General features: G+C 40.9%; 1 protein-coding gene across 1 annotated transcript; it reads left to right on the forward strand.

Annotated features, from left to right (window-relative positions):
- Window positions 1–1,148: 1,148 nt before the first annotated feature.
- azin1b (antizyme inhibitor 1b) lies at window positions 1,149–7,105 on the forward strand. The gene is made up of 11 exons (XM_084919549.1): window positions 1,149–1,324; window positions 2,094–2,237; window positions 2,422–2,619; window positions 2,768–2,941; window positions 3,195–3,367; window positions 3,463–3,676; window positions 3,812–3,886; window positions 4,074–4,239; window positions 4,363–4,472; window positions 5,165–5,382; window positions 5,469–7,105. The coding sequence occupies exons 3-11, from the start codon at window positions 2,518–2,520 to the stop codon at window positions 5,542–5,544; spliced, it is 1,308 nt and encodes a 435-aa protein (XP_084775675.1). The 5' UTR covers window positions 1,149–1,324; window positions 2,094–2,237; window positions 2,422–2,517; the 3' UTR covers window positions 5,545–7,105.
- The last annotated feature ends 5,658 nt before the right edge of the window (window positions 7,106–12,763 follow it).

Here is a 12,763-nt window from a genome sequence, read left to right on the forward strand (position 1 = left end):
TAATAAGAGTAATATTAAAACTAACCAGCTGCCGCCATTATTGGAAACTGAGCTGGGCTGCGCTATGAATTCTGGGACACCGCTTCTTCTTCTTCGGGGTTTAACGGCAGCTGGCATCCTTGTACATGCAGTGCTGCCATCTTCTGTTTCAGTCCGTTATTACACTCTTAAATCCTACTACTTATTCCTGCGTCTTTTGGGATCTTACAAAGCTTCAAACGACGCGTCGACTATTAAATTAGTCGTCGACGATTTTGATAGTCCACGTAATCGTGACTAGTCGACTAATCGTGGCAGCCCTAGTTTAGTCCTAATGCTAATAATACCAGAAGTTTTCTCTTTGGCTAAACAGAATACTGGAAGATAATCAGTAAATGAAAACCACAGATATAAGAGTATACACTCTGCACAGATAGCTATTTTCATCTGGTCTGTGTGTTTTTTTCCACTAATGTGGTAAAAACTTGCTGTGGTAATGTTCAGGTATTTTCTTCCTTTTTCTCACAAGTTTGATGCAGACAGCAGACCCTTACTGGCACAGTCACAGAGCGTTTTAATACTGCATTCAACAGAAATCAAGAAAATATGTTATTTTAATCTGTTGTGTTCGTTGTTCATTCACAGCGAACTGCTGAACTAAACACAAAGCAGGTGCAAAGTTTCAGCCACGCCTGAGCAATACTATTTATCTCTGGAAATTAGACAGATGCTGATAGCTGATATCTTTTGACAAATGTGAAATTTAAAAAACAATTACTGCTTTCTAGAAAATATTGTTTTGACATTCTGTTTATGATTTTACATAGCGTTTATGCCATATACATAGTATTTTCCTATACATATTTTCCTAAATATAAAATATAGCAGCTATAGCTCTGTAGCAACTACAAAAGTGCGTGTGAGCTGTTCCCTGACAAACGGAGCAGTTGTATTCTTGAGCTCATTTACTGGGTGGCCCTGTTTGGAAAGTTTATGGTTATGCAACCTGAAAAAACATCACAGATGTACTGCAGCCTGTATAATTTTCGGAAATGCGTATTTGGTATGCGCTCACGAATGCAGAGCGTTAATTGGTCAAACTGAACGTTAAAGCCACGCCCATGAGCCGTTGATTACCTTTTCCTCTTCCCCAGCCTCCTTTTCCAGTCTATCTCCACCCCACTCTCAGGCAGAGAAGACACTACTCGAGCGACGCGCGTTCTTCGCCTAAACATATGGCAAAAACAGCCGTCTTTCTTTCTTATATCATTGTGCCCACTACTCTTTAAAAATTCCGCCGAAAAAGAGAAGACGATTTTCCAAAACCTTCTGGCCGTTATCTCACGTAAGTACAGCGAAGTACTTCGATTGAGTTCTTTGGGTTCAGCGGGCGGACGTAACATGGCGGGCTCGTCTTTCTGCCTTCTTGCTGCACATGACCGAGCCACATATTGAAATATGTGTTTTCCGGGTGTTTTCGTGTTCAGCTCAATGTATTAAGAAATTGTGACGCAGTCACGGCACCACTATGTAGCTTTTATTCGTTTATTGTGTCATTTAGCGGCTTGTTATTGAAATTATAAGGACACCCAGCTCTAACGTAAGCTCCTTCCGTCGTCAGTTAGCGGTTCTGTCGTTTCCATGAACCTTTCAGCAGTGTGTTTTGTCACAATGGCGTTTCCTTTGAGCAATACAAATTTATTTTAACTAGTCAAATGTAACGTATTACATCTGTTTGCTCTAGTTAGGGGTTATGCTTTGTCTGCGCATTGAAATAATACTCAATTTGTCAAGTTGTGACACTGTTGTGAGTACTACAGCGCATGCGCGTGTTTTATTTGGCCGGCTATCGCGTAAGGAGTACCAGCAGCCATAAAAACACTAACGACAGGGGTAGTAGTTCAGTTACAGGCATTAAGTCGGGTGTAATTGAACCGATAAGGGTGTTGTGTCATTCAGGTTTTGACCCATGACAAATATTCAATAGATAAGACCTAAACATCAAAAGCAACAATCAGGATTGCTGAGCCTCCTTAAGAACGCTGTGCTACATGTTTCCTGAAAGTGTCTTTCCTCTGGATCTATATCTAATACTGAGTGTGCTTGTACTTCAGGGCTCCCCTGTCTCTGCACAGGTGTATGAACGCTACCCAGAGGGCCTAGGGGCGGCTCTTTACCGGGAGCACTTTGACTTCAACGCTGAGCCACCTTGGGATCCTAGCTGATAAAGGGACAGGTCCATCTCCTGACTTGTCCATGTGAGTAGCTATGTGTGTCTTATACACAAAGATGCATGCCTTTTTATAGTGAAGGTGTGTGTGTGTGTGTGTGTGTGTGTGAAGGACTAAATTCTGCACACAAAGCTGTTTTGTTTGTTTGTTTTAAAGGCCATAGTCATATATTCCTTTCTTCTTCTTTGTTTTTTTTCCCTCTTCTCTCCAGTTTGTTGCATACCGGCAGGACCCATTGGCTCAGTCGTGACCCCCTGACTTGTTTATCTGCTCTTTATGATTGTCGGATTAACGGAATACGGTTGAGATGAAAGGACTCGCTGACCAACCCAGCTACATCATTGAACTACTGGAGGGAGGAGTGACTCTGGAAGATGTCATTGATGGACACATCTGTGAACAGGCTCTGGTCAGTTCAGCTTCTATAACACTCTCTTGAGGCTATCCCTGAATTCTATTTTACATCAGTGAATTACTTAATCTGATGGGATTTGTATTTCTACATGTTGTTTGATAAATTTGTTTACCTGCACCCTACCTTCTTTCTGATTTCTCAGGTGGAGAAAAGTGCTTTTGTGGTGGGTGATCTCGGTGCACTGATGCGACAGCATTTGTGCTGGCAGAGCCTGGTGCCACATGTGCAGCCCTACTACCCAGTCAAGTGCAACAGCAGCCCTGCGGTCATTGAGTTGCTGGCATCCTTGGGCCTGGGCTTCATTTGCGCCAACAAGGTAAGCTTTTTCATGTAGTTTTGACTCAGTCAGTAATTATTTTTAAGCTGCAAAGTGCTTCATCCTCTTATGTAAGCACTTCATTTTTTTAAGGGCAATTACATTACAAGCATCATTGATTGGTAGTCAGCTGATGACTTATCCTTTCAACTTATGCAACGCATTTAGTACTGCTTTTGATTGTTTTAATGAGTGTGTGGTTTTATTTTTTATTTTATTTTATTTATTTTTTTGTGCATCCTATTACCTGCAGGCTGAAATGAGCCTGGTGCTGGATCATGGTGTACCACCGGAAAGCATCATCCTCTCAAGTGTGTTCAAGCAACTGGCACACATCAAGTATGCTGCCAAGAACAACATCCAGCATCTTGTGTGTGAAAATGAGGCAGAGTTGTCCAAGATTGCCCGTCTGCATCCTAATGCAAAGTAAATGAGCAAACTTTTTTTAATAAACGCAAAGTCCAAAAGAAGATCCTTGGTCTAATTTAAAATGCATCTGACCCCCCTCCCACCCCTTCCAGGTTGCTGCTGCAGTTGACCACAGAGGCCCACGCGGCTGAGACCAGCATGACCTTCGGCTCCTCTCTCAAGAGCTGCCGACACCTGCTGGAAGCAGCCAAGGAGCTGGGAGTCGAGGTGGTGGGGGTAACCTTCCACATCCCCAGCTCCTGCCAGGACCTGCAACAGGCCTACACCCATGCACTGTCAGATGCCCGCTGTGTGTTTGACATGGGGGTGAGTGCTGTCCTAATTATGAAATCATAACTCTAGTAGTAGACATATATTAACTTGATACCCCCACCCCCCCAGTATTCTGTCTTGAAATGACTTTATCTGATATGACAACTGTCTGTATCTGTATCTACTCAGGTGGAAGTGGGGTTTAACATGAACATCCTTGACATTGGTGGTGGATTTACTGGCTCGGAGTTTCAGCTGAAACAGGCAAGTAGTGAACTGAAGTGACTCATTTAGAAATGCTTCAATCTTCTTTTTAACTGCTTTATTAGCAAGAAGCATGAAGTTACAGGTTTCAGCTCCAAAAGCATAATTTCCTATGATCCAGTCCTTTGTTTTTGTCTTTTTGTTTTTTAATCTGAAAATATCTGATCTGTCTGTTCACTGTATGCAGGTTGAAACTGCAGTCAGGCCACTGCTGGATGCCTACTTCCCCCAGCTTTCTGGTGTGCAGGTCTTGGCCCAGCCGGGCAGCTTCTACGTGGCCTCCACCTTCAGCCTGGCTGTCAACGTTATTGGAAAGAAGGTGGTGACTCGCCACTGGGACAGCCTAGCTCAAGGTGAGTTACTTTACTCTCTGAGGTTGTGATTATTTAATTAACTTTTCACACAATCAGAACCAAACTAGTTGAAGTAACTCTTGTTTTAGATTTCTAAAATGGTTATCTAATGTATTCACTCAGGTGAGAACAATGAGGATACTGAGTTCCTGTACTACATGAATGAGGGTGTTTATGGTCCATTTGGCCGCAAGCTGCTGGGAAACTCCATCCCTGCCCCGTCAGTACACAAGGTTAGTAGAGGAGACTAAACTCAATTCATGACTGAATAGATCATGTGATAGCAGCTCTAAGAAGATGTCAATTTATTTTTGAGAACTTGAGGAAGAAGTCTTGTTTTAGATTGTTATTGATTGAACTGTAATAAGACCCCACATTAGTTATTGTTTTTCCAGACTAAACCAATAACTGTGTATCTGTTTGATCTCACATCAGATGATATATGAAGAGCTATTGTGTTAGTGTACAGAAGCAGTGGATTACACTGATCAAGACCATGTTGCATTGTGGCCCCTTGAGCGTTCCCAATGACTAAATAATAGCTAACACTGTCCAAACAGAGAAACAAACATTTATTTATTTATTTTTTTCTTCCATAAGTGTTCCCTCCTTGAGTGCTAATTGCTCTTGGTAATGATCAGCCTCAGCTGGCCTCTCCACTTTACATTTCCATTGTCCTGGAGAACAAAATCCTAGATAATCCAAAGCAACCTGATACGTTTAGGGTTAAAACGTTTCCCCTTCTGGGCTTTGAGAAACTCATATTTGAGAGCTGTGAAACTAAAACCATTAGGTAAAGGAACTAAGGCTGTATCTAACTGATTAATAATTACAGCGGTCTAGGGTAAAATTCACGCACATGGTTACTGTTGTCTGTTTTTTGCCTGTTTTGATGGGTTTTGTTTGACCCCCCCCCCCCGCCCAGCATGCGTTGTGTGCTGAGGAGGCAATGTATGCCAGCAGCCTGTGGGGGCCCTCACTGGACCCCTTAGACCAGGTGGTGGAGCGCTGCCTGCTACCAGAGCTCAGTGTGGGAGACTGGCTTTTGTTCTCCAACATGGGGGTGTGCGGCCTAGAGGACCTAAGCTGCCTCTCCACTGCCCCCCCACTGCCAGTCTACTACACCGTCTCCACCTCTGACTGGTGAGTACGTTGGTGTCTGCCACTCATGAAATTGTAGCAACGATACGAGACTTTAAGAGAATTGATCGTCACACTGTTGTCCTCAGGTACGAAATGCAGGAGGCCGGCATGACACTGGGTGGCGCCATGAAGAACTTCTCGTTTCTCCCGTACAGTCCCTAAGTACCCTCGGCCTCTGTCCCATATTTTATTGCACAGATCTGCCTTACCTCTGCTTTCACTGTGTGAGAGGAGAGGTCAGTGTGGTGTTTGGGATGAGGGGTTAAATGTGGTCAACATTCCAGCCGCTTTGGAAAACAGCAGTGTCCTGTAATTTCTTCCAGAATTTCACTTTTGTACCTCCAGCAATGACACACGGTTGGTTGTTTGATACCTCAGTTCAAATTTTTTCCTGGAAGATGATCCTAGTTTTGACTCTTTGCGACTTTAATCTGTTTGCTAAAAGAACTCTTGCCCAAGCTTTTATGACATTATGCAACAAAATGGATGACTCTTCGGAGATGGGACCCCCCACCCCACCCCTACCCCCCCATATGTTTGGGGTGGTTTGTTTCCTAATTAAAATTCAGTTTACAAAATGTACAATTGATTTAGATCCATTGAATCACATGCTTTGTATTGATTACCTATCAATAGTTGTGTAGCTCCTGTGTCTGAGAACAGTACATTTGGTCTGTAGGCAATTTTTGAAGTGTTTAAAAGAATCACTGCCACGTGAGGACTCTGCACCTCGGACTCCTTACTTGGCGCTGCTTAAATGAAATAATGACAATGATGTATTTTTCTGTATTGCAGTTCACTCAATGCATCTTGTTTTTGTTTTTAATATTTATTGGATTCAGATATAATTTGGGCAAATTTAAAGCTCCATCCTTGTGTGTTTATTACCCAGGTATTATTGCAATGGCCCATTTAACAGTGTTTTTGTGATAAGTTATTGGGTTTTTGTTTGTTTGTTTTTTGTTTTTTTTTAAATGATACATGGATTACGTGTGCTGTGATTTCCATTTGTGACCTCAGTGGTTTCCTTTTACTCGAAAGCCCTGATGGAATTACTGTAGGAGATTCCCTCTGTGCTGAGCTGTAGCTTGGATACAGGGACACTGTATTCAGTGCACTCCTTTCTCTCGGAGGTTAATCTGGTTTAAAAGGCACAAAATCTTATGTGGGTTAAAGGAAAAATACTGTGACACTTGTCGAGGGGATTGGACCTTGTTCACTAGCTCCTTTGCTGGCTCTGAAAACCAACAAAGGAAGGGGGGGGGGGGTTTCTCTCTCTCTTTTTTTTTTTTTTTTTTTTTTTCTTCTTCTTCTTTTGACACATGCTCAAACACAAATGATTTGTATGTGTCAGATATGGATGTACATGTCTGTATCTTTAAAGTGAGAGATGCTAGTTGTACACAGACCTCTCTGGGGCAGTGCAAATGCTAAATAACACGACAGACCTTTCATGCCTCTGAAGTCGAGGGACTTCCTGCACAGTCTCCTCTACAGCTACATGTTCACTCATGTTAAAGATGACCTGAAGCATCGGTTTTTGTTTGGTTGTTTTTTTTGTTTTTGTTTTTTAAATCAACTCTCGCCCCTGTGTGTCATGAGTGACTAATGTATTAATTTGCTTGTCTAAGGCACTAATGGACCATAGCCTGTTCTTTGACTGTACATTGTGCTCGTTAAAGTAATAAGTGATTAATTTAATATACATTTCTGACTGAAATCATTTCATCTGGTGTTTGTGTGGTTTTTGGCATTGGTGGGTGGAGGGACTGGAAATACAACATTGTTCCTGTAGGCCAGCATAATTTGGAGCTTTAGCAATTTGCTGCATCCCACAGCTAGGGTTATTTTGAAGACAATGACTTTACTTGGATATACAGACTCTTTAAATCTGAAGAAAACTTAATACTACTACAACAGCCTAGTTATAGACAAACCGGCCTTTAAGTGATTCACAGATCTAGTGACATCACCTCATTTTTACTCTGTAAAAACTACAAACACCTAACACGAATCTTGTGGTTAATAAAGTTAACAAAAATCTAATGCTAGTTAACAAAAGTAGACTTGAACTAAAAACTGAAATAAGTTGATGTTTTAAACAGCCAAGAATGTGCTGCACCAACCAGTATTATTCTTACATTTATTTTATTTTTTTTAGTTATTGGTGTTTTAAAAAAAAAAGTGTTTGTTTGTTTTTTAAGCTAAAATAATATATGGACTATTTGTCCAATGCAAGTTGGGAAGTTGCAAATATTCCTACGTCGTCACCTGGGTCTCAATCCAAGCCTTCCCTTGCTTGTGTTGATCAAATACTTTATTACTTTTTTGGTTAGTTTTTTTTTCCCTGGTGTTACTTCAGTTTGTTTTCTTGTTAATTAAAATTTAGGTTAAAATAGCATTAGTTTTGCAGTATTTACCAAATTAAAATGGGGTGATGTCATTGGACCTCTGCATCAATTAAAAGGCTCTCAAAAAGGAAAAAAGCTAAAAATTTTGGCTGTTAATACTCATGGACCATGCCTAGTTAGATTTTGTCCAACTAGAATTAACAGTTTTATTCATATTTTTTAGTGGTCTGCGTATCCTAATAGTATGCTGGTAAAGTAATTTAGGTCTATTGAAGTTAGTTATGGATCCTAGCTTTCCCATTGCAGAAATGCTATCTTTTCAGCACTAAACTGACAGTGCAAATATATTTGAGGGGAAGGGTAATAACCATTTGCTGGCTGTCCACTAGAAGCACTCCAGCAGTTTATCACACTGCATTGCATCTTTAGACAGAAAGGAGCTTTTAATCACCTGCTGCTGTGGGTCCTGTTATAATGAAAACTGACCCGCTTGCGGGATTTCATCCTAAACATTACAAAAATTACAGTTGAGTTCAACCTGTACAGTGTTGTTTCCACCGTACATTGCAACATTTGCGTATGTGTTCAAGCAGTGTGGTTCATTTTCAGCACTTAGATCAAATTAAGAGCTGATCCTTCGGATCAGAATGCCAGTGCGGCCACAGCTGCGCTGAGAGTACACTGGATAAAATGGATAAACCCCTGCCCTCACTGTTTGTAAATTACCTTGCATGCCCTGTCAGTGAATGAGACACCCAGCTCGGACCTGTTAGTGTTCTCTGAAGCTTCCAGTACGGTGGCCCCTAGAGACAAAGCACGTACAAACTCCAAAACACTTGCAAACTCCAAAACACTTGCAAAATCCAAAACACTTGCAAACTCCAAAACACTTGCAAAATCCAAAACACTTGCAAACTCCAAAACACAACGGTAGTGCTCCAGGACGCTAGGGGCAGTGTTGAGCTTTTGTTACCTGGTAACTACACAAGCCAGGAAGTACCAATGACCGGATTTGGGCTGTATCCCAATTCAGGGTCTGCAGCCTTAAAGGCCGCATTTTAAGGCCGATTACGTCACAGCGACACGACGAAGGCTGTCCCAATTCAAAGGCTGCTCGAAATGCGGCCCTCAAATGCGTCCTTAATTTCCCTGAATTTTAAGGATGGGCCCAACATATCCCAGATTTCATAGCGCGGCGGTGGTGTGGATAATTTTGCCGAAAAAAACGGCGGAAGCGGAGCCGCCGAAGAGTAAACTTTCAGAAGTACTGAATATTATGTCACTTATTTATGCGCAAATGTTTTTATAATGAAGAACATTAAAACATTACTGTTGGCCACATGTCGGGAAAGTTATGTGACATTAGCGATGTTTGTACTAACTTGGTTTTAAAGCCTTTACTTCAAAATATACGCCGTTCAATAGTTGACTTTAATCTTACAGAGAATGTGATGATTTAATGGATAATTAAAGTCAGTCATATATCCACAAACACAACAAGCTGAAAGTCAGTGATGCTGCTCGGTTTGCAGTCCTGAATATCACGGCACAAGCAGGATTCACTGCACTGTTAATGTTAGCTGTGTTATATTGCTGCCTCTGTTCGGTGGTGTCGAGCCAAACAGACTTTAACGTGTGTTTGAACGAGCTGACGGTTCACTCGTTAAGCTGAAAGAAAAATGCTTTAATCACAGGAGTCACACGTGTGTCCACTGTACCATCTGGGAACTCTTTTTGTTTCGTAATAACACAAACTAAATCCTCCTTCTTTTGTGCTGTTTTGTAGCAGTGTGTACACCTGAGACTGTCACCTGTCTGTCTGTCCTGCACTCTCTCTCTCTGTTTCTTTCTCTCTGATTGTGTAATAAAAGTATGAACATTCATTTATAAGTTACACTTGTGTTTGAATCCTGCAGCTTATCACACATTTGATTTCCATATGTGACAACTGCAAGTGTCCAGAGTGAGGACAGACTGAGGGACCCACTGCTGCACATCATCTGTGAGGCTTTGCACCCCTGATGATCGACCAGTACAAACTCAGCAGTGTGTGAGGAAGAGGAGGAGGAAGAGCCAGCAGCAGCTGACAGATGGAGAGAATAGACAGACTGTTCCCTGTTTGTGAAGGACTGCTAGAAAAGTTTAGAATCACTAATTGTCTGTCCTGAATCAGTCTTATTAGGTAATGTTCAAATAATTTTATCCTCCCAGTGTTTTCAGTGTGGGAGAAAGTACTCAGGGCCTTCAAGTTACACACTATGAAAGGCAGCAACAAGTTTAACATTCAGAAACCTAAAGTATGTATCAGCAGCAGAATGGACCTAAAAATAAATGTTTGTTTCAGTTCTATGAAGCTTTGAGTATTTTGGATTAGTAGCACTGTTGTGTTTGTTGCATCATATTGCTGTAATTGTTTATATGCTTTATATATTCTGAGGTAAGTTGATCTATAGTGTTACATCATATTTTATAAGGATGTTATGTGTTTGTATACTTTCTGCCCAGTTTGACTCATTTAGCAGAAGTCAGCCTGTTTAAGGCTCTGATATCTATTCTGTATGACTTAAAGCAGTTATGACATGGTCTGATTTTCTCACCCAATAAAGGAATATTCAATATATCAGTCTACTCTTCATTCTATCAGACACAGTTATCAGAGCTTGTACATTTTCTTTTTATAAATATATGTAAGCAATGAGCCAAATTTAGTAATGCCAACATACTGAAGGAACAACATTTGTCTCTTATATATGATACACCTATATATGCACTGTCAAAGACACTTGTCTTTGAGTGAAGATTTAAGGTGATAAGACATATAAATAACTGCAACTTGAATCTGTACTGAGGCTCAGTATTTGACACAGAGTTCATGTTCACTGCTGTAATAGCTAATAATGATTAATATAATAACTATAATATTGGCCATATTATATTTACATTACCAAAGTGATATGACTTTAGTCTCATGAACAACATTAGCTAATTGTTATTTACTAACTAATCTTAAATGACCGTTCAGTACAGAAATGAAGCCCAAAAATCATGTTTTACTGTCCTGTGGTCTAAGCCTAAGATACTTATCAAATCACACAAAGCTCTTGTAGAAACAAACAAACAAATTAACAAAATATGTTCTCCTTCATTTCTGTCAAACAAAGTTGTATGACACGTTTCCAGCGGTTAGTATCATGGTTGCTAGGCAACCTGGGAAGCCAGACGGAGACTAGACCGTAGTTTGCAAGTGTTTTGGAGTTTGCAAGTGTTTTGGAGTTTGCATGTGTTTTGGAGTTTGCAAGTGTTTTGGAGTTTGCATGTGTTTTGGAGTTTGCAAGTGTTTTGGAGTTTGTACGTGCTTTGTCTCTAGGGGCCACCGTATTCCAGTAAGATCCATGACAATATACAAAACAGGGTGTAATTTTGATAATTACATATTTATAAGAAAGATGTTTTAAGTGCAGACCATAAGAAGCACTGGGGCACGAAGGAAATATTGATGTGTTTTGTGCAAAGTTATTTCCTCAGAATAAATACACTTCAGAGTGAATTAAAGCTGCTGAATTATTTCCTCGATGTTGCACGTCAGAATCGAGTTAATCTGAGGGATGTATTTGTCTAACGGGGATCATTACAGCTCCTATCAAGTGTCTCATGTGCCTCAAGTGTTCATTAGAGAAGTGTTGCTTGCATTTTAATTGGTTTAAAAGATGAATAGATCAGCAGATGGATCATGCACAGTGCTTTCCATTGTGTTTGGAGTGTGTATTGATGAATTGGACATTGTGCTTGACAGCAGTGGATCTGATTGTAATAAAAAATAAATGAATAAAATCTTGCACCTAAATGGTCTGCAAGGGGAAAATACACACAGCAATGCAGAGAAAATAGCTTAAATTCAAGGTTACCACAGACTCAATCGATCTGAAATTATATGCTTGAGCGATGCACATCATCCACTCTTTGACTGCACAAATAGAGCAACTCTGAGTCTGATTGGACCATTGCTAATTGGTCTAAAGTGAACACCCTTTTGTTGGTATGAGCAAAGGAAATCGCAAAGAAAAAGAATGGAAATCTTTGTCTTCGCTAACTTTGGGTTGGAGACAATGCTAATCTAACTTAGCTGTTAGCCTTAGAGATACATATTGGACTACAGTCATTATATGTGTAAGTATGGCACTTCGTGTGTCCATTCTGTTTGCAGTATCTGACTTGGGTGTGAGCCTAAATCAGGCAATGCAAGTGTTGGTTATCAGGCCATTACAAAGAAGAGACTGTTGAAGAGATTATTGATTTGTTTATATTTCATCCAGTTTTTGCCTAAACTGACCTTGGTTGTTAAGGTTAGCATGCAGGCGACAGTCAAATAGGTGGTTAACGCAGCGCTCAAGCTGTGCTTGAATTACCTGTAGGCGGGAAAAGGTGAAGGTAAAATTGTTAACCTGGAAATTGCTCTGATCAACTTTTACGGTTAGCTACAACTATGTATAAAATATATGTAACAAGGTTTCGCAGTTGGTATAAATTACCACATGATGGTAACTAGCCATTTTGTCAAGTTGTAACTGTAAAACACAATAAAAAATCCTAACACTTAATCTTTTGCTAGCCTAAAGACATCTAACCTACTCATTTCGCTTTCTCCCTCAATCAAAATGGTGGCTCAAAGTAATTGGGTACGGAAAGTAGCATGATATGACATCACACGCCAAAGACCACCCATTTAGCTCATTTTCTCGACACCTCATTGGTTGGGCTTGGGCATGTATCACGTGACTTGCTGCTGTGGGGGGTGGGGGGTCGCAGGAGCCACGCCCCCTACCTAGCTATTAGATGGGAATGGTAAATGTGGGCTCACCAGGTCAGATGTGGCATGAAATTCAGAAAGTGAACCACAGAGTGCGTCACCTGGGCAACCGGGAGCCGGGCTGAGGGTCCCAGTGAGAGAATAAAAAGTTATTCGGGTTTTAGCAGGCGAGCTCTCCCATTGGTCAGTTTGTGCTGTATGCAAATGAGGCAGCTACGTCAGA

The sequence above is a fragment of the Perissodus microlepis genome, chromosome 22 (assembly GCF_051167445.1).
Source record: "Perissodus microlepis isolate ML-2025 ecotype Zambia chromosome 22, ASM5116744v1, whole genome shotgun sequence".
Classification (NCBI taxonomy): Eukaryota; Metazoa; Chordata; class Actinopteri; order Cichliformes; family Cichlidae; genus Perissodus; species Perissodus microlepis.

What these genes read in the sequence shown, in the direction of transcription:
- azin1b (XM_084919549.1), top strand. Translation starts at nt 2,518, where the DNA reads ATGAAAGGACTCGCTGACCAACCCAGCTACATCATTGAACTACTGGAG. An exon ending in CTGGGACAGCCTAGCTCAAG is followed by an intron (nt 4,240 to 4,362) that starts GTGAGTTACTTT and finishes GTATTCACTCAG; the next exon opens with GTGAGAACAATGAGGATACT. An exon ending in ACCGTCTCCACCTCTGACTG is followed by an intron (nt 5,383 to 5,468) that starts GTGAGTACGTTG and finishes TGTTGTCCTCAG; the next exon opens with GTACGAAATGCAGGAGGCCG.